This window comes from Pseudophryne corroboree, chromosome 1 (genome assembly GCF_028390025.1).
Source record: "Pseudophryne corroboree isolate aPseCor3 chromosome 1, aPseCor3.hap2, whole genome shotgun sequence".
In the NCBI taxonomy this organism is placed as follows: domain Eukaryota; kingdom Metazoa; phylum Chordata; class Amphibia; order Anura; family Myobatrachidae; genus Pseudophryne; species Pseudophryne corroboree.
In genome coordinates, this window is record NC_086444.1 from 511,124,169 (window position 1) to 511,146,127 (window position 21,959).

At 47.4% G+C, this 21,959-nt stretch overlaps 1 protein-coding gene across 3 annotated transcripts in view; it reads left to right on the forward strand.

The window, feature by feature from the left end:
• APBA1 (amyloid beta precursor protein binding family A member 1) overlaps nucleotides 1-21,959 on the forward strand; it is a 354,528-nt gene that overhangs the window by 314,377 nt on the left and 18,192 nt on the right. For all 3 annotated transcript variants that reach the window (XM_063913906.1, XM_063913904.1, XM_063913905.1), the window contains one exon: nucleotides 10,621-10,761. In XM_063913906.1, the coding sequence (XP_063769976.1) occupies nucleotides 10,621-10,761 (141 nt within the window). The remainder of the gene's footprint in view (nucleotides 1-10,620; nucleotides 10,762-21,959) is intronic.

The following is a 21,959-nucleotide window of genomic DNA, read 5'->3' on the forward strand; positions in this document are numbered from 1 at the left end:
TTTCAGACTCATCCAGGCTGCATATCCACCATCCTATGTGCTCATTCCCTGAGTCTTTTTTTTACTGTTTCTTTGCTTGATTGTAAAAGTGATTCTCCTGTAGAATATTTTTTAGTCTCTCTCACTTTAATTTCTCCCTATCTTCTGTTTACATTGTTTTTCTTGTGGTTAGGCTGTCCTGTTCTTAATTATTTTTGTTTGTCTTTACTTCACCGGCTCCCATCCATGTGTTCTCTGTTATTTCTCTGTTCTCTCTCTGTGTTGTCCATTTTTTTCTTCCTGGCAAGTAGTTTGTAATGGTGGCTGCGCACTTGCACAGCAGCGCATATTTTGCACATACTGTATGTGTTTAAGCTAGCATGCTAAACTAAACTTCCAGCAGTGGCGGGACTATTTATTGGTAAGTGGGGAAGATGGGTTAATGTGTATTTCTATGTCATTCTTTGTGGTGAATTCACGTGCCACTGTCCCATTAACTGTTCATGTCAGGGACACACAGATTAGCAGCATTATATTGTATACTTGTTACAGTATATAGACACTGCTGGTCGAAAGTTTTAGAATATCCCCATTTTTGCATTTTTTTAATTGAAATTTGAGCAGTTCAAGTCCTGTGAATAATCTGTACAGAAGTAAGTGGTTAACTGCTAGAACAGTGGTCCTCAAGGCACACTGACAGTCCAGGTTTTAAGGATAGCCTTACTTGAGCACAGGTGACTTATTTAGTACCTCAGTTATTTTTGTTTAACCATTTGTCCTCAAGCATGGATATCAGTAAAACCTGGACTGTTAGTGTGTCTTGAGAACCGAGGTTGGAATTCACTGTGCTAGAGGTTTAGAGTAAAGAAAAAAAAATTATGTTGGCAAAATAGTTATAGACTTATAAAAAAAAAAGCGCCATTTTTCAGGAAAAAAAGTGATGGCTTAAAAGTGATAGTTAAAAAACATATTGCTATCTCTAATGCACACTGAGTGAAAAATAACACTACATAATAATCAGATAATACAGAGATCTTGGTTGCATATATCTGCAGATATAGGGTTAAGCCCCCAGGCCGAACGGCAAGGCGTCTCTGTCACTGGGGGTCCCTAACACTAAGGGATAAATTTACTAAGATGGGCGTTCTATTTAAAATGGGATGTTTCCTATAGCAACCAATCAGATTCTACTTCTCATTTATCTAGCACATTCTAGAAGATAATACCTGGAATCTGATTGGTTGCTATGGGCAACATCCCATCTTAAATAGAACTCCCATCTTAGTAAATTTACCCCTAGGTATGGGTCTGGGGTGCGGAACCCATCATTTTCACCTGTGTGCTGCCCTAGGGTGGCCGGCCTGTGCCGACATGATGGGGTTCCACACCCCAGACCCATATCTAGTGTTAGGTACCCCCAGTGACAGGGATGCCTTGTCGTTCATCCTGGGGGCTTAACCCTATATCTGCAGGTATATGCAACCAAGATCTCTGTATTATCTGATTAATATGTAGTGTTATTTTTCACTCAGTGTGTATTAGGGATAGCAATATGTGTTTTCTTGCTCAGAATTACCCCTCCCTTTTAGCACATGAGTGACATCACTATCTGATTGAGCAGCTTGCCAATAAATGTGCATTAAAAGTGATAGCTGTTTTGTAGCAAAAAGTGATTGCTGTTTTGTAGCAAAAAGTGATTGCTGTCTTGTAGCAATGGAAGTGAATTAAGCCTTAAAGTAAATGCAAACTATTCATGGACAAACAGTGTTTAGAAATATAAAAACACCCATGTTCCCACTGCATACGTTGTGTAGGTTCCTTTATGATATGAAAATCCAATCTACAGTACAACATTTCTTATTTTATTTATTATTTTAGTTTACAAGCTAACTTGGCATGATTGTGTTTTTATAGGCTGCAAGTAGTGGCATGAAATGAGCATCAAGCTCACAGGGACGCATAGCCTGGCTTCTTTGCAGATTATTTTTAACTATGACAGCCCATGAGATATGAATAATTTACTTGGCTTATAATTAGCTCATATTTACAGGCCTGTAGCACTGTTTGCGATGCAGCAGCATTGGTATAAACTAGCTATGTTTTAAAAACCCATATGGACACAGAACAAATCATGGTCTTCCCCTACTCCTGTCCATGGCATGTATTCTCCTGAAGCCCTGTCATTGCCTTTTTTCTGAAATACTTCACAAGTAAGCATAAAACACTAATATCCCCCCTGCCCCCTTAGGGGACATGTATAGTTTAGTATTTATGTATTTTCTTTGTCTAACACAGGCATTCCCAACCACGGTCCTCAAGGCACACCAACAGTGCAGGTTTTAGTGATATCCAGGCTGCAGCACAGATGGTTAAATCAAAACAACTGAGCTACTAATTAAGTCACCTGTGCTGAAGCCTGGATATCACTAAAACCTGCACTGTTGGTGGGCCTTGAGGACCATGGTTGGGAATGCCTGGTCTAATGGGTCCTACACACTGGCCGACATCACTGCACGATATGAACGATCTCGTTCATTAATGAACAAAATAACGTTCATATCGTGCAGTGTGGAGGCACCAGCGATGAACGATGCGTGGCCCCGCGCTCGTTTATCACTGGTGCCCCATCGGCTGTGCATGCAGGCCAATATGGACGATCTCGTCCATATTTGCCTGCAGTTCTATGGAGCATAGTGACGGGGGGAGAGAAGTAACTTCACTCCCCCCGTCACTGCCCCCCCGCCGCCGGGTCGCCCGTCTGCCGTATCGGCGGTCGGGCAGCTCGGCAGCACATCGCCGAGTCTGTAGGGCCCACAACACATCTGATTCAGAGGAAACCGTTTCATGTGCATCAATATGTATTTATAATGGGGGCAGATATAATACAAATATATATTTATTTAGTGCCACTGTAAATGCCGCCTATATCATGAACCCATCAGTACATTTGTATATTGTCCCCTTTAACAACTAATTATTATTGTCCGATGAGATAAATAATGTTGCTCTCTTGATATAACTAAGCATTCATTTGGCATTCTTTATGTTACAAAATATTTTTGCCCCCAAAAGATGATTATTTCTGTCCCCTTAATCATGATTGTGCCGCCTGTTGTTTTGAAAGCCCTACACATTGCTGTAATGATGCAGTAGTGCTGTCCATCCCCTGTTCCTGCTACAAGTCCATGGTGTGAGAGTTGGTACTTATGCTGTGAATTGCCTTTGTATATTGTGTTTGTGCTATGTTACCCCGTTACTGTTGTCTATGAATACCCTGTACGGCACTCAGTTCACTTTGTGGCACCTTATAAATAAAACATAATACTAATAAAAACAAACCACATATTGTGCTATGCTTTACCATTTTAAAAATAAAACGGATATTTATTTTTTTCCTACAGTAGCCCGAAAGGAAATGACGAATTATACAGACAGCCGCCACTTGATGTATATTATAATATTATTATTATTATTATTATTATTATTATATTATTATTATATATTATACAGGTTGAGTATCCCATATCCAAATATTCCGAAATACAGAATATTCCGAAATACGAACTTTTTTGAGTGAGAGTGAGATAGTGAAACCTTTGTTTTTTGATGGCTTAATGTACACAAACTTTGTTTAATACACAAAGTTATTAATAATATTGTATTAAATGACCTTCAGGCTGTGTATATAAGGTGTATATGAAACATAAATGAATTGTGTGAATGTAGACACACTTTGTTTAATGCACAATGTTATAAAAAATATTGGCTAAAATTACCTTCAGTCTGTGTGTATAAGGTGTATATGTAACATAAATGCATTCTGTGCTTAGATTTAGGTCCCATCACCATGATATCTCATTATGGTATGCAATTATTCCAAAATACGGAAAAATCCCATATCCAAAATACTTCTGGTCCCAAGCATTTTGGATAAGGGATACTCAACCTGTATCAAGTGTCGGCTGTCTATATAATTGGGTCAATATCCAAACAGGCAATCCTCAGCAGCTAGATTGTGCTTTTGCTGTCATCATCATATTAGTACAAATCTTTACACCAGGCATCTAGTACCTGCAAAGACGCATCTCCTAAAAACGTGTATCTAGGGATGCATCCAAGTGTCATATGGTCACATCGCCATGCAGCGTGCTACACTTATATGAACACAGCATTACTTATATCGCTTATGCTTGGTAGACCCTGCTCTGCTTCTCCATACATATAGGGATGCAAGCCAAGGTATGGAGGATCTTAGTATGCTTGCATTCTGTGAAAATACTCATAGTTAAGTCACAAAAATGTACATATGCTCTACTCTCAATGAGTCACGGTGTTGTAATAACTGTTTCCTATCCAACATTTGTAGTTATTTTGTTTTTACCGCATTAATGGGACCATACACAGCAAAGTAATAAACAGGCTGTGATCTATCTTACCCCCTTGACTGCAGTGCGCTGAGACGTTCCAGCTCAGTTCTTGCACACGTGCATGGTGTCCCCAGATAGCAATAGGCAGTAATCATGTTAGCTACAAGATGCCTGCTCCGTTGCTATTTCTAGGTAAATTAAGGACAGTACACTCATTTTACACTCTAGCTTTCGGTATCATTGACGGTATTCAGTTTAAGAGGTTAAGAAAGCTACAAAGTAGCTTTTTTTAACAATTGTAAGTGGATAGGAGAAATACTGTACAGATTGGTTCTCTAGGCAGGACAGCTTACATTGGTTCTCATGCAGTGTATTATTATTATTTAGGCAAATTCGAATGATTATTGGCAGGACTGGCTTTTCTGGGTCCAAAACATGAGTTTCCTGTACATTTAAGGGCATAAGACTCTTGGTGGTAGAGTTATACTCTTCCAGTGGATGGCAATGGAAAATGACAGAGAAGAGGCAATGTAGGGTGAAGAGTGGAAAACCATGTTTGTCTTAGTACATAGACCCCATTTCTCTAACGTCCTAGTGGATGCTGGGGACTCCATAAGGACCATGGGGAATAGACGGGCTCCGCAGGAGACTGGGCACTCTAAAGAAAGATTCAGTACTATCTGGTGTGCACTGGCTCCTCCCTCTATGCCCCTCCTCCAGACCTCAGTTAGAATCTGTGCCCGGACAGAGCTGGGTGCTTTTAGTGAGCTCTCCTGAGCTTGCTAATAAGAAAGTATTTTAGTTAGGTTTTTTTATTTTCAGAGAGCTTCTGCTGGCAACAGACTCTCTGCTACGTGGGACTGAGGGGAGAGAAGCAAACCTACTAACTGCGGCTAGGTTGCGCTTCTTAGTCTACTGGACACCATTAGCTCCAGAGGGATCGAACACAGGACCTGACCTTGTAGTCCGTTCCCGGAGCCGCGCCGCCGTCCCCCTCGCAGAGCCAGAAGACAGAAGCCGGCAGAAGTGGAGAAGACATCGAAATCGGCGGCAGAAGACTCCTGTCTTCACATGAGGTAGCGCACAGCACTGCAGCTGTGCGCCATTGCGCCCACACTAACCCACACACTCCGGTCACTGTCGGGTGCAGGGCACAGGAGGGGGCGCCCTGGGCAGCAATTGATACCTCCTGGCGAAAGCTGCATATAGACAGTGGGACACTGTTATATGTATGAGCCCCCGCCATTTATTTTACAAAAAATCGCGGGACAGAAGCCCGCCGCTGAGGGGGCGGGGCCTTCTTCCTCAGCACTCACCAGCGCCATTTTCCTTCCACAGCTCCGCTGAGAGGCAGCTCCCCAGGCTCTCCCCTGCAGAATCACGGTAGAAGGGTAAAAAAGAGAGGGGGGGCACATAAATTTAGGCGCATTAATCATAATACAGCAGCTACTGGGTAAACACTAAGTTACTGTGTAATCCCTGGGTTATATAGCGCTGGGGTGTGTGCTGGCATACTTTCTCTCTGTCTCTCCAAAAGGCCTTGTGGGGGTCCTGTCCTCATTTAGAGCTTCCCCTGTGTGTGTGGTGTGTCGGTACGCGTGTTTCGACATGTTTGACGAAGAGGGCTATGTGGAGGCAGAGCAAGTGCAGTTGACTGACGTGTCGCCGCCGACGGTGCCGACACCTGATTGGATGGATATGTGGAAGGTGTTAAATGATAATGTAAACTCCTTACATAAAAGGTTGGATAAAGCTGATACCTCGGGCCAGTCAGGGTCTCAACCCATGCCTGATCCTACAGCGCAGAGGCCCTCAGGGTCTCAAAAGCGCCCACTATCCAAAATGGTTGACACAGATGTCGACACGGATTCTGACTCCAGTGTCGACGACGATGATGCAAAATTGCAACCGAAAATGACAAAAGCTATACGTTACATGATTATAGCGATGAAGGATGTTTTACACATATCAGAGGTAAACCCTGTCTCTGACAAGAGGGTTTATATGTATGGGGAGAAAAAGCAAGAGGTGACTTTTCCCCCTTCACATGAGTTAAATGAGTTATGTGAAAGAGCGTGGGATTCCCCAGATAAGAAAGTCCTGATTTCCAAAAGGTTACTTATGGCGTACCCTTTCCCGCCAGAGGACAGGGTGCGCTGGGAATCCTCCCCTAGGGTAGATAAAGCTCTCACACGCTTATCTAAGAAGGTGGCCCTGCCGTCGCAGGATACGGCCACCCTAAAGGATCCTGCAGATAGAAAGCAGGAAAGTATCCTGAAATCTGTTTATACACATTCAGGGACTCTACTGAGGCCGGCAATTGCGTCGGCGTGGATGTGTAGTGCTGTAGCAGCGTGGACAGATAATCTGTCTGAGGAAATGGATACCTTGGACAGGGATACCATTATGCTGACCCTGGGGCATATAAAAGACACTGTCCTATATATGAGGGATGCCCAGAGGGACATTTGCCTACTGGGCTCTAGAATTAATGCAATGTCAATTTCTGCCAGGAGGGTCCTGTGGACTCGGCAGTGGACAGGTGATGCCGACTCCAAAAAACACATGGAGGTGTTACCTTACAAGAGTGAGGAATTGTTTGGGGACGGTCTCTCGGACCTGGTTTCCACAGCTACTGCTGGGAAGTCAAACTTTTTACCATATATTCCCTCACAACCTAAGAAAGCACCGTATTACCAAATGCAGTCCTTTCGCGCACAATGAAGTAAGAAGGTCAGAGGTGCTTCCTTTCTTGCTAGAGGCAGGGGTAGAGGAAAAAAGCTGCACCTTACAGCTAGTTCCCAGGAACAGAAGTCCTCCCCGGCTTCCACTAAATCCACCGCATGACGCTGGGGCTCCACGGGTGGAGCCAGGAGCGGTGGGGGCGCGTCTCCGACATTTCAGCCACCAGTGGGTTCGCTTACAGGTGGATCCCTGGGCTATACAGATTGTGTCTCAGGGATACAAGCTGGAATTCGAGGTGATGCCCCCTCAACGTTACCTAAAATCGGCCCTGCCAGCTTTCCCCATAGAAAGGGAAGTAGTGGTAGCGGCAATTCACAAGCTATTTCTCCAGCAGGTGGTGGTAAAGGTTCCCCTTCTTCAACAGGGAAAGGGATACTATTCCACAATGTTTGTGGTACCGAAACCAGACGGTTCGGTCAGACCTATATTAAATTTAAAGTCCCTGAACATTTATCTGAAAAGATTCAAGTTCAAAATGGAAACGCTCAGAGCGGTCATTGCAAGCCTGGAAGAGGGGGATTTTATGGTGTCTCTGGACATCAAGGATGCTTACTTGCATGTCCCCATTTATCCGCCTCATCAGGAGTACCTCAGATTTGTGGTACAGGACTGTCATTACCAATTCCAGACGTTGCCGTTTGAGCTCTCCACGGCACCGAGAATATTTACCAAGGTAATGGCAGAAATGATGGTGATCCTGAGAAAGCAAGGAGTCACAGTTATCCCATACTTGGACGATCTCCTCATAAAGGCGAGGTCGAGGGAGCAGTTGCAGATCAGCGTAGCGCACTCTCAGGAAGTGTTGCAACAGCATGGCTGGATTCTGAATATCCCAAAGTCGCAGCTGATTCCTACGACGCGTCTGCCCTTTCTGGGCATGATTCTGGACACAGACCAGAAGAAGGTGTTTCTCCCGACGGAGAAGGCTCAAGAGCTTGTGGCTCTAGTCAGAGACCTCTTAAAACCGAAACAGGTGTCGGTGCATCACTGCACGCGAGTCCTGGGAAAGATGGTGGCATCGTACGAAGCCATTCCCTTCAGCAGGTTCCATGCGAGGATCTTTCAATGGGATCTGTTGGACAAATGGTCCGGATCGCATCTTCAGATGCATCGGCTGATCACCCTGTCCCCCAGGGCCAGGGTGTCTCTTCTGTGGTGGCTACAGAGTGCTCACCTTCTCGAGGGCCGCAGGTTCGGCATACAGGACTGGGTCCTGGTGACCACGGATGCGAGCCTCCGAGGGTGGGGGGCAGTCACTCAGGGAAGAAACTTCCAAGGGTTGTGGTCAAGTCAGGAGGCTTGTCTGCACATAAATATCCAGACAACATCACCGCGGTGGCTCATGTAAACCGCCAGGGCGGCACAAGAAGCAGAGTCGCGATGGCGGAAGCCACCAGGATTCTTCGGTGGGCGGAGAATCACGTGCAAGCACTGTCAGCAGTGTTCATTCTGGGGGTGGACAACTGGGAAGCAGACTTTCTCAGCAGGCACGACCTTCACCCGGGAGAGTGGGGACTTCATCACGAAGTCTTCATTCAGATTACAAATCGATGGGAACTGCCACAGGTAGACATGATGGTGTCCCGTCTCAACAAAAAGCTACAACGGTATTGCGCCAGGTCAAGAGACCCTCAGGCGATAGCTGTGGACGCCCTGGTAACACCGTGGGTGTTCCAGTCGGTCTATGTGTTTCCTCCTCTTCCTCTCATACCCAAGGTGCTGAGAATCGTAAGAAGAAGAGGTGTGAGAACAATACTTATTGTTCCGGATTGGCCAAGAAGGCCTTGGTACCCGGAACTGCAAGAAATGCTCACAGAGGACCCATGGCCTCTGCCTCTCAGACAGGACCTGTTGCAACAGGGGCCCTGCCTGTTCCAAGACTTACTGCGGCTGCGTTTGACGGCATGGCGGTTGAACGCCGGGTCCTAGCGGAAAAAGGCATTCCGGAGGAAGTTAATCCTACGCTGATAAAGGCTAGGAAGGACGTGACAGCAAAGCATTATCACCGCATATGACGAAAATATGTTGCTTGGTGTGAGGCCAGGAAGGCCCCTACAGAGGAATTCCAACTGGGCAGATTTCTGCACTTTCTACAGTCTGGAGTGACTATGGGCTTGAAGTTGGGATCCATAAAGGTCCAGATTTCGGCCCTATCCATTTTCTTTCAAAAGGAACTGGCGTCTCTTCCTGAAGTTCAGACGTTTGTTAAGGGAGTGCTGCATATTCAGCCCCCTTTTGTGCCACCTGTGGCACCTTGGGATCTCAACGTGGTGTTGGGTTTCCTAAAATCCCACTGGTTTGAACCACTTAAGACCGTGGAGCTAAAGTATCTCACGTGGAAGGTGGTCATGCTATTGGCCTTAGCTTCGGCTAGGCGTGTGTCAGAATTGGCGGCTTTGTCATGTAAAAGCCCCTATCTGGTTTTTCATATGGACAGGGCAGAATTGCGGACTCGTCCCCAATTTCTGCCAAAGGTGGTGTCATCTTTTCATTTGAACCAACCTATTGTAGTGCCTGCGGCTACTCATGAGTTGGAGGATTCCAGGTTACTAGATGTAGTCAGGGCTTTGAAGATTTATGTAGCCAGAACGGCTGGAGTCAGGAAAACTGACTCGCTGTTTATCCTATATGCCCCCAACAAGTTGGGTGCTCCTGCTTCAAAGCAAACCGTTGCCCGCTGGATCTGTAACACGATTCAGCAGGCTCATTCTGCGGCTGGATTGCCGCATCCAAAATCAGTGAAAGCCCATTCCACAAGGAAGGTGGGCTCTTCTTGGGCGGCTGCCCGAGGGGTCTCGGCTTTACAGCTTTGCCGAGCTGCTACTTGGTCGGGTTCAAACACATTTGCAAAATTCTACAAGTTTGATACCCTGGCTGAGGAGGACCTTGAGTTTGCCCATCCGCACTCTCCCGCCCGTTTGGGAGCTTTGGTATAATCCCCATGGTCCTTACGGAGTCCCCAGCATCCACTAGGACGTTAGAGAAAATAAGATTTTACTCACCGGTAAATCTATTTCTCGTAGTCTGTAGTGGATGCTGGGCGCCCGTCCCTAGTGCGGACTTTCTGCAATACGTGTATATAGTTAATGCTTAATAATGGGTTATGTTATGTTGGCATCCATTGTTGATGCCCTGTTGTTGTTCATACTGTTAACTGGATAAGTGTATCACAAGGTATACGGTGTGATTGGTGTGGCTGGTATGAGTCTTACCCGGGATTCCAAAATCCTTTCCTTATAATGTCTGCTCTTCCGGGCACAGTTTCCTTAACTGAGGTCTGGAGGAGGGGCATAGAGGGAGGAGCCAGTGCACACCAGATAGTACTGAATCTTTCTTTAGAGTGCCCAGTCTCCTGCGGAGCCCGTCTATTCCCCATGGTCCTTACCGAGTCCCCAGCATCCACTACGGACTACGAGAAATAGATTTACCGGTGAGTAAATTCTTATTATTTTTCAGATGTTCTTATTTATTACTGTAGAGATCAGTGAGATAACCAGGTATTGCTAATGTCTCACTCTCTCATCTGCAGATTTGTAGCCTTATGCGAGGTGGCATTGCAGAGCGAGGAGGTGTGCGAGTGGGTCACCGCATCATTGAGATCAATGGACAAAGTGTTGTTGCAACTCCTCATGAAAAGATAGTCCATATTCTCTCCAATGCTGTTGGTGAGGTAAGACAGACAGCGAATATGCTGTTTTATTGGGCCTGATTCAGAAGTGGATACAGTTAATATAATGGACGTTAGGAGCAATAGTTGGCCAACTGCCCATACACAGCCCTTAAGAAATTCTTACTGTTCACTTGTGAACCAATGTGTTGCATAGTACATTGCTATTACTTAAGATGGCTTCTGCGATCCGTGGGCGTTTCTGGGTGGAACCTGTCAGGTGACCTAAAGTTATCGCAAGAAGAGGTGGTGTTATGGGAGTTACAAGGGAGACTCTGGACCACCAAAGGGAAGCTCAAGTAGTCGATGATGCGACCGAAGCTGGAGAGATCGGATGCACAAGCGCAACTGGTGGGCATTGCAGGGCTTGCTCTGTCCATCACACAGTAGTGCACAAGGGCAATGCTTACACTTTGCGTATTTGCGTACTTTTGCACTTAAGAATCTGTGAGAAATCGCAGCCTCATATGATTTGCATGCTCCTCTGAATCAGGTCCCTTGTCTGGCTGTAAAAGCTGGTGTTCAGTCATCCAAAATGTGCATAAAAATCATTGGGTCTATTTTCACTTGTTTCATTACTATTCAGTAATACCTCTTTAGCTCATCTTTCCGTCAAGCAATTGCTTTCACTGAACCACATAACCAAAATAGGAATTTAATCTGCATTTCAGGATTTGTTGGCAGAAACCCAGTGGTTCTCAAATTCTCAGCCCCGGTCCTCAAGAGCCTAACAGTTCACATTTCCCAGACCACCCAGCAGGGGCACAGGTGTATGACCAACATCACATTTTATAGATCCTCAAGTGATCTGGAAAACATGAACTTATTAGGGTCCTGAGGCTGGCCGGCAGCAGAAATCTTGGAGCCCTCTTGTTTCTCATATGTCTTAGAGGATGCTGGGGACACCAATAGAACCATGGGGTATAGACGGGATCCGCAGGAGACATTGGCACTTTAAGACTTTCAAAAGGGTTGTGCACTGGCTCCTCCCTCTATGCCCCTCCTCCAGACTCCAGTTTTAGAATTGTGCCCAGTGAGACTGGACGCACTACAGGGGAGCTCTACTGAGTTTCTCTGAAAAAAGACTTATTGGAGGTCATTCCGAGTTGTTCGCTCGCAAGGCGATTTTAGCAGAGTTGCTCAAGCTAAGCCGCCGCCTACTGGGAGTGAATCTTAGCATCTTAAAATTGCGAACAAAGTAATCGCAATATTGCGATTACACACCTCGTAGCAGTTTCTGAGTAGCTTCAGACTTACTCGGCATCTGCGATCAGTTCACTGCTTGTCGTTCCTGGTTTGACGTCACAAACACACCCAGCGTTCGCCCAGACACTCCTCCGTTTCTCCGGCCACTCCTGCGTTTTTTCCGGAAACGGTAGCGTTTTTTCCCACACGCGCATAAAACGGCCTGTTTCCGCCCAGTAACACCCATTTCCTGTCAATCACATTACGATCGCCAGAACGATGAAAAAGCCGTGAGTAAAATTACTAAGTGCATAGCAAATTTACTTGGCGCAGTCGCAGTGCGAACATTGCGCATGCGCATTAAGCGGAAAATCGCTGCGATGCGAAGATTTTTACCGAGCGAACAACTCGGAATGAGGGCCATTGTTAGGTTTTTTATGTTCAGGGAGACTGCTGGCAACAGTTTCCCTGCTTCGTGGGACTTAGGGGAGAGAGGTATGACCAACTTCCAGTGAGTTAATGGCTCTGCTTCTGGCTACAGGACACCATTAGCTCCTAGGGGTGCTGATCGCTGGGTACGCCTAGATGCTCACTCCCGCAGCCGGCCGTCACCCCCTTACAGAGCCAGCAGGTGAGGACAGGTGAGTAGAAGAAGATAAGAAGACTTCAGTGACGGCATTCTCTGAGGTACCGCGCAGCCAGGCTCCCACACACACACAAAGCACTACTGGGTGCAGGGAGCTTGGGGGGGGGGGGGCGCCCTGGGCAGCTAAAAATCCACAGCATAAACTGGCAAGAAGGGACATAAGTGCGAGGGCACTGTACCATACCCCCAGTATAATCAGTCATTAAAAGAAGCGGGACGGAAGCACGCCATTAAGGGGGCGGAGCTTCGTCCCCTCAGCTCACTCGACGCCATTTCCTCTCCACTGGCTGCAGAGACGCTGCTCCTTCCTCAACATGGCTGACAAGTCTCAGGGTGCAAAACGGGGGGGGGGGGGGGGGGGCAGGTTATTTGGTGCAATATACTTTGATATAAAAAGCGCTACAGGTCTGGAAATTTTATTAGGCGCCTCAGAACCGCTGATTGAGCGCTGGGGTGTGAGCTGGCAAATTCTCTCTGTGTCTCTCTAAAAGGCTTTCCTGTGGGTCTGTCCCCTATAAGCCCAGTGTGTCTGTGGGTGTTTCTTAAACGTGTGTCGGCATGTCTGAGGATGAGTGCTCGTCACAGGGGGAGGCTGTATTAGAGACACAAAAGGCGACGGGGGTGACCATGTCGGGACCGCCGACGCCTGATTGGGTAAATGTGTTGGATGCTTTGAATGCTAATGTGGCTCGTATTAGTAAGAGATTGGACAAGTCTGAGTCTCAGACCCAGGCATGAAGAAATCTGTGGAAGATATGTTTTTACAAGTCCAGGTCCCCTCGGGGTCAAAGAAACGTACGTTTGCCCAGTTGGCAGACACGGATACCGACACGGGCACTGATTCCAGTGTCGACTATAGCGATTCCAGATTAGATCCAAAATTGGCTAAGAGCAGTCAGTACATGATTGTGGCAGTTAAAGAGGTATTACATATCACTGAGGACCCTGCTATTCCTGATAAAAGGGTCTGCCTGTATAAGGAAAAGAAACCTGAGATAGCGTTTCCTCCCTCTCATGAATTGAACGCTCTATTTGAAAAAGTCTGGGAAAGCCCTGACAGAAGGTTTCAGATTCCCAAAAGGATTCCGGCGGCTTATCCATTTCCCTCTGGGGATAGGGAAAAGTGTGAGTCACCCCCCATTGTAGACAAGGCCCTATCGCGTTTGTCAAAGAAGGTGGCTCTTCCGTCACCTGGCACAGCAGCCCTTAAAGACCCTGCGGATCGTAAGCAGGAAAGTACGTTAAAATCCAGTTATACGACCACAGGTACGCTACTCAGACCGGTCATTGCATCTGCGTGGGTGAGTAGTGCTATCGAAAAGTGGGCAGATAACTTGTCATCTGATATAGATACCCTAGATAGGGATTGTATCCTCCTGACGCTGGGTCATATCAAGGACGCTGCAGCTTACCTAAAGGAACAGAGACATTGGCCTTTTGGGATCAAAGGCCAATGCCATGGCAGTCTCAGCTAGGTGAGCATTGTGGATTCATGGTGACGGCCTCGCTGATTTGGTATCTACGGCTACAGCGGGTAAGTCATCATTTTTACCTTATGTGCTTTCACAACAAAAGAAAACACACCACTATCAAATGCAGTCCTTTCGGCCCAATAAATACAAGAAAGGACAACGTTCTTCCTTCCTTGCTACCAGAGGAAGGGGAAAGGGTAAAAGATCACCAGCCGTGGCGGGTTCCCAGGAGCAGAAGTCCTCCCCGACTTCTGCCAAATCCAGCACATGACGCTGGGGCTCCTCTGCGGTAGTCCGCACCGGTGGGGGCACGTCTCAAACTCTTCAGTCAGTTCTGGGTTCGTTCGGACCTGGATCCTTGAGCTTTACAAATAGTATCCCAAGGGTACAAACTGGAGTTTCAAGACGTTCCCCCTCGCAGATTTTTCAAATCGGACTTACCAGCTTCTCTCACGGACAGGAAGGTAGTTTGCGACGCAATACAAAAATTGTGTCAAAATCAGGTCATCGTCAGGGTTCCCCAGTCACAACAGGGAGAAGGCTTATATTCAAGCATCTTTGTGGTCCCGAAGCTGGATGGCTCGGTCAGACCAATCCTAAACCTGAAATCCCTCAATGTCTACCTAAAGAAATTCAAATTCAAGATGGAGTCTCTTCGAGCAGTGATCTCCAGTCTGGAGGAGGGGGATTTTCTGGTGTCGGTGGACATAAAAGATGCCTACTTGCATGTTCCCATTTATCCTCCGCATCAGGCTTATCTGAGGCTTGCAATTCAGGATTGTCATTAACAATTTCAGACGTTGCCGTTTGGTCTGTCCACGGCTCCAAGAATTTTCACCAAAGTAATGGCGGAAATGATGGTTCTTCTTCGCAAGCAAGGAGTCACGATTATCCCGTACTTGGACGATCTCCTGATAAAGGCGAGATCCAGGGACCAGTTGGTGGAGAACGTGGTGATGTCCCTGGCAGTTCTTCAACAACATGGTTGGCTCCTAAACTTGCCAAAATCACAGTTGATTCCGGCGATGAGGTTGTCATTCTTAGGAATGATACTGGACACGGAACTACAGAGAGTTTTTCTTCCAGTGGAAAAGGCTCAGGAACTTCAGAGTCTGGTCAAACAAATTCTGAAACCAGCAAGGGTGTCAATCCATCAATGCACTCGGTTGCTGGGGAAGATGGTTGCGGCCTACGAGGCCATTCAGTTTGGCAGGTTCCATGCCAGAGTGTTTCAGTGGGACCCTTTGGACAAGTGGTCCGGATCCCACCTGCACATGCACCGAAGGATAATCCTGTCTTCCAAGACCAGAATATCACTCCTGTGGTGGCTGCACAGTTCTCACCTCCTGGAGGGGCGCAGGTTCGGGATCCAGGACTGGATCCTAGTAACCACGGATGCAAGTCTCCGAGGATGGGGTGCAGTTACGCAGGGGGAAAACTTCCAAGGAAGATGGTCAAGCCAGGAAACTTGTCTCCACATAAACATTCTAAAGTTAAGGGCCATTTACAACGGCCTTGTGCAGGCGGAACATCTCCTTTGCAATCTGCCCGTACTGATCCAGTCGGACAATGTTACAGCAGTAGCGTAGATAAACCGCCAGGGCGGAACAAAAAGCAGAGCGGCGATGGCAGAAGTCACAAAGGTTCTCCGCTGGGTGGAAAAACATACAAGCGCACTGTCAGCGATCTTCATTCCAGGAGTGGACAACTGGGAAGCAGATTTCCTCAGCAGACACGAACTCTATCCAGGAGAGTGGAGCCTCCATCAAGAAGTCTTCACAGAATTGACAAGTCATTGGGGAATTCCTCAAATAGACATGATGGCGTCTCGCCTCAACAAGAAACTTCAGAGATATTGTTCCAGGTCAAGGGACCCTCAGGCAACAGCAGTGGATGCACTGGTGACACCATGGGTGTTTCCGTCGGTGTATGTATTCCCTTCACTTCCTCTCATTCCAAAAGTTCTAAAGATCATAAGAAGAACAAAGGTTCAAGCGATCCTCATTGTCCCGGACTGGCCGAGGAGGGCTTGGTATCCAGATCTTCATGAATTACTCATAGGAGAGCCCTGGCCTCTGCCTCTATGTGAGGACCTGTTACAGCAGGGGCCGTGCGTATACCAAGACTTACCGCGGCTGCGTTTGACGGCATGGCGGTTGAACGCCAAATCCTAGCCCGAAAGGGTATTCCCAGTGAAGTCATTCCCACACTTCTTCAGGCCAGGAAAGGGGTAACGTCTAAACATTACCACCGCATTTGGAGAAAATATGTGTCTTGGTGTGAATCCAAGGAGGCACCTGCGGAAGAATTTCAGCTAGGACGTTTTCTCCATTTTCTACAAGCAGGTGTGGAGGCGGGCCTAAAGTTGTGCTCAATTAAGGTTCAGATTTCAGCCTTATCGGTTTTCTTTCAAAAACAATTGGCCTCCCTTCCAGAAGTTCAGACTTTCGTGAAAGGTGTGTTGCACATCCAACCTCCATTTGTGCCCCCAGTGGCGCCATGGAATCTTAACGTGGTGTTGCAGTCCCTTCAATCACATTGGTTTGAACATTTACAGAAGGTGGAGTTGAAGTTCCTCACTTGGAAAGTGGTCATCCTGTTGGCTTTGGCATCTTCAAGGCGGGTGTCTGAATTAGCGGACTTGTCTCACAAGAGCCCTTATTTAATTTTTCATGAAGATAGAGCAGAGTTGAGGACTCGTCAGCATTTTCTGCCGAAGGTGGTTTTATCTTTTCACATGAACCAACCTATTGTAGTGCCAGTGGCTACTGACGCTTTCATTGAGTCAAAGTCTTTGGATGTGGTCAGAGCTCTGAAAATCTATGTCACCAGAAAGGCTCAGGTTAGGAAAACCGAGGCTCTATTTGTCCTGTATGCTCCCAACAAGATTGGGTGTCCTGCTTCCAAACAGACCATTGCACGCTGGATCTGTAACACGATTCAGCATGCTCATTCCACGACCGGATTGCCGTTGCCGAAATCGGTTAAGGCTTATTCTACTAGAAAGGTGGGCTCGTCCTGGGCGGCTGCCCGAGGGGTCTCGGCATTGCAACTTTGCCGAGCTGCTACTTTGTCGGGTTCGAACACTTTTGCAAAGTTTTACAAGTTTGATACCCTGGCCGATGACGACCTCAAGTTTGGTCAATCAGTGCTGCAGAGTCATCTGCACTCTCCCGCCCGTTCTAGAGCTTTGGTATAACCCCCATGGTTCTATTGGTGTCCCAGCATCCTCTAGGACGTATGAGAAAATTGAATTTTAATACCTACCGGTAAATCCTTTTCTCTTAGTCCGTAGAGGATGCTGGGCGCCCGTCCCAGTGCGTACTGTATCTGCAGTTATTAGTTGTGTTTACACAGATGTTGTGTTAAGTTTATTGTCAGCCTGTTGCTGAAATCGTTCATGCCGCTGGCGTGTGTTCTGTTGATTGCCACGTTGTGCGGCATGCTTGAGGTGTGTACTGGTATGAATCTCACCTTAAGCTTAACAATAAATCCTTTCCTCAAAATATGTCCGTCTCCCTGGGCACAGTTCCTGTAACTGGAGTGAGGGGCATATAGGGAGGAGCCAGTGCACACCCCTTTTGAAAGTCTTAAAGTGCCCATGTCTCCTGCGGATCCAGTCTATACCCCATGGTTCTATTGGTGTACCCAGCATCCTCTACGGACTAAGAGAAAAATATTTACCGGTAGGTATTAAAATCCTATTTCTCTTACGTCCTGGAGGATGCTGGGGACTCCGTAAGGACCATGGGGTATAGACTGGCTCCGCAGGAGACATGGGCACTCTAAGACTTTAGATGGGTGTGAACTGGCTCCTCCCTCTATGCCCCTCCTCCAGACCTCAGTTAGATCCTGTGCCCAGAGGAGACTGGATGCACTACAGGGGAGCTCTACTGAGTTTCTCTGAAAAGTCTTTTGTTAGGTTTTTTATTTTCAGGGAGCACTGTTGGCAACAGGCTCCCTGCTTCGTGGGACTGAGGGGAGAGAAGCAGACCCACTTTCCTGGACTGATGGGCTCTGCTTCTTAGGCTACTGGACACCATTAGCTCCCGGGGGTTTAGAACACAGGTGTCGTCCTTGCTGTTCGTCCCAGAGCCGCACCGCCGTCCTCCTCACAGAGCCGGAAGATTAAAGCCGGGTAAGTATAGGAAGCAAGAAGACTTCAAAGGCGACAGAGGACTTCAGATCTGCATGAGGTACCGCGCAGCGGTCGCGCTGCGTGCCACTGCTCCCACGACACACAGGCACAGCAAGGGTGCAGGGCGCAGGTAGGGCGCAGGTGGGGCGCCCTGGGCAGCAATTTTTACCTCACATAAGACTGGCACACGTATATAGATACTGCGGAGGCAGTATATAATAAATCCTCTGCCAGTATAATAAAAATAGCGGGACCGAAGTATCAAGTGGCGCTGGGTGTGTGCTGGCATACTCTCTCTCTGTCTCTCCAAAGGGCCTTATTGTGGGTCTGTCCCCATATTCATATATCCCAGTGTGTGTGGGGGTGTCAGTACGTGTGTGTCGACATGTCTGAAGCGGAAGGCTCGTCTAGGGAGGAAGCAGAGCAGATGGTGGTGGTGTCTCCGTCGGCACAGCCGACACCTGATTGGTTGGAATGTTTTAAATGCTAATGTGGCTTTATTACATAAGAGATTGGACAAAGCAGAGTCCAAGGACAAAGCAGGGAGTCAATCCATGGCTGTTACTGTGTCACAAGACCCTTCAGGGTCCCATAAACGTCCCTTTTCCCAGATAGCAGACACTGATACCGACACGGATTCCGACTCCAGTGTCGACTAGGGTGATGCAAGGTTGCACCCAAGAGTGGCCTAGAGTATTCAATATATGATTATTGCAATAAAAGATGTTTTGCATATCACAGAGGACCCCTCTGTCCCTGACACGAGAGTCTGCATGTTTAAGGAAAAGAAACCTGAGGTAACGTTTCCCCCATCTCATGAGCTGAACGCTTTATTTGAAAAGGTTTGGGAAACTCCAGACAAGAGACTGCAGGTTCCCAAGAGAATTATTATGGCGTATCCTTTCCCCTCAAAGGACAGGGTACGGTGGGAATCCTCGCCCACGGTGGACAAGGCCTTGACGCGCTTGTCCAAAAAGGTGGCACTGCCGTCCCCGGACACGGCGTCCCTAAAGGATCCTGCGGATCGCAGGCAGGAAACTACCTTAAAATCAATTTATGCGACTACGGGAGCCCTGCTCAGACCTGCAGTAGCGTCGACATGGGTGGGTAGCGCAATTACAGCTTGGGCAGATAACTTGTCATCTGACATTGACACCCTAGATAAAGATAGTATTTTGTTGACCTTAGGTCACATCTAGGACGCAGCGTTATATATGAGAGAGGCTGCGAGAGATATTGGACTTTTGGATTCAAGAGCCAATGCCATGGCAGTTTCTGCTAGAAGGTCCCTGTGGACCCGTCAATGGACAGGTGATGCTGACTCAAAGAGACATATGGAGGCTTTGCCTTACAAAGGTGAAGTTTTATTTGGGGAGGGCCTCGCGGACCTGGTTTCCACAGCTACCGCGGCTAAGTCTTCTTTTTTGCCTTACGTTCCCCCACAGCAGAAGAAAGCACCTCAATACCAGATGCAGTCCTTTCGGTCTCATAAGTTCAGAAAGGGGCATGGCTCTTCCTTCCTCGCCAGAGGTAGAGGGAAAAGAACACCAGCTACGGCTAGTTCCCAGGAACAAAAATCCTCCCCTGCCTCTACAAAATCCACCGCATGACGCTGGGGCTCCGCTGCCGGAGTCCGCACCAGTGGGGGCACGTCTTCGACTCTTCAGTCAAGTCTGGGTCCAGTCGGATTTGGATCCTTGGGTGGTTGAAATTGTATCCCAAGGCTACAAGCTGGAGTTCGAAGATGTGCCTCCACATCGATTTTTCAAATCGGCCTTGCCAGCTTCTCCCCCAGAGAGGGAAATAGTTTCAGCTGCCGCACAAAAGCTGTGTCAACAGCAAGTGATTATCAGGGTTCCCCTAGTGCAACAGGGGAAAGGGTTTTATTCAACCCTATTTGTGGTCCCGAAGCCGGATGGCTCGGTCAGACCAATTCTGAATCTAAAATCCCTCAACCTATATTTAAAGAGGTTCAAATTCAAGATGGAATCTCTCCGGGCAGTGATCTCCAGCCTGGAAGGGGGGGATTTTATGGTGTCACTAGACATAAAGGATGCATACCTTCATGTCCCCATATATCCTCCTCATCAGGCATACCTGAGATTCGCTGTACAGGATTGTCAGTACTAGTTTCAGATGTTGCCGTTTGGGCTTTCCACGGCCCCGAGAATTTTCACCAAGGTAATGGCGGAAATGATGGTGATCCTGCGCAAGCAGGGGGTCACAATTATCCCATACTTGGACGATCTCCTGATAAAGGCAAGATCAAGAGATCAGTTACTAAAAAGCGTGTCTCTCTCCCTGAGAGTACTACAACAACACGGCTGCATTCTAAATCTACCAAAGTCGCAGTTGGTTCCGACAACTCGGCTGTCATTTTTGGGCATGATTCTGGACACGGAAAAAAATAAGAATTTACTTACCGATAATTCTATTTCTCGGAGTCCGTAGTGGATGCTGGGGTTCCTGAAAGGACCATGGGGAATAGCGGCTCCGCAGGAGACAGGGCACAAAAAGTAAAGCTTTAGGATCAGGTGGTGTGCACTGGCTCCTCCCCCTATGACCCTCCTCCAAGCCTCAGTTAGGTACTGTGCCCGGACGAGCGTACACAATAAGGAAGGATTTATGAATCCCGGGTAAGACTCATACCAGCCACACCAATCACACTGTACAACCTGTGATCTGAACCCAGTTAACAGTATGATAACAGCGGAGCCTCTGAAAGGATGGCTCACAACAATAATAACCCGATTTTTGTAACTATGTACAAGTAATGCAGATAATCCGCACTTGGGATGGGCGCCCAGCATCCACTACGGACTCCGAGAAATAGAATTATCGGTAAGTAAATTCTTATTTTCTCTATCGTCCTAGTGGATGCTGGGGTTCCTGAAAGGACCATGGGGATTATACCAAAGCTCCCAAACGGGCGGGAGAGTGCGGATGACTCTGCAGCACCGAATGAGAGAACTCCAGGTCCTCCTTAGCCAGGGTATCAAATTTGTAGGATTTTACAAACGTGTTTGCCCCTGACTAAATAGCCGCTCGGCAAAGTTGTAAAGCCGAGACCCCTCGGGCAGCCGCCCAAGATGAGCCCACCTTCCTTGTGGAATGGGCATTTACATATTTTGGCTGTGGCAGGCCTGCCACAGAATGTGCAAGCTGAATTGTATTACACATCCAACTAGCAAAAGTCTGCTTAAAAGCAAGAGCACCCAGTTTGTTGGGTGCATACAGGATAACAGCAAGTCAGTTTTCCTGACTCCAGCCGTCCTGGAACCTATATTTTCAGGGCCCTGACCACATCTAGCAACTTGGAGTCCTCCAAGTCCCTAGTAGGCGCAAGACACCCCAATAAGCTGGTTCAGGTGAAACACTGACACCACCTTAGGGAGAGAACTGGGGACGAGTCCGCAGCTCTGCCCTGTCCGAATGGACAAACAGATATGGGCTTTTTTGAGAAAAAAACCACCAATTTGACACTCGCCTGGTCCAGGCCAGGTCCAAGAGCATGTTCACTTTTCATGTGAGATGCTTCAAATCCACAGATTTGACTGGTTTTAAACCAATGTGTTTTGAGGAATCCCAGAACTACGTTGAGATCCCACAGTGCCACTGGAGGCACAAAAGGGGGTTGTATATGCAATACTCCCTTGACAAACTTCTGGACTTCAGGAACTGAAGCCAATTCTTTCTGGAAGAAAAATCGACAGGGCCGAAATTTGAACCTTAATGGACCCCAATTTGAGGCCCGTAGACA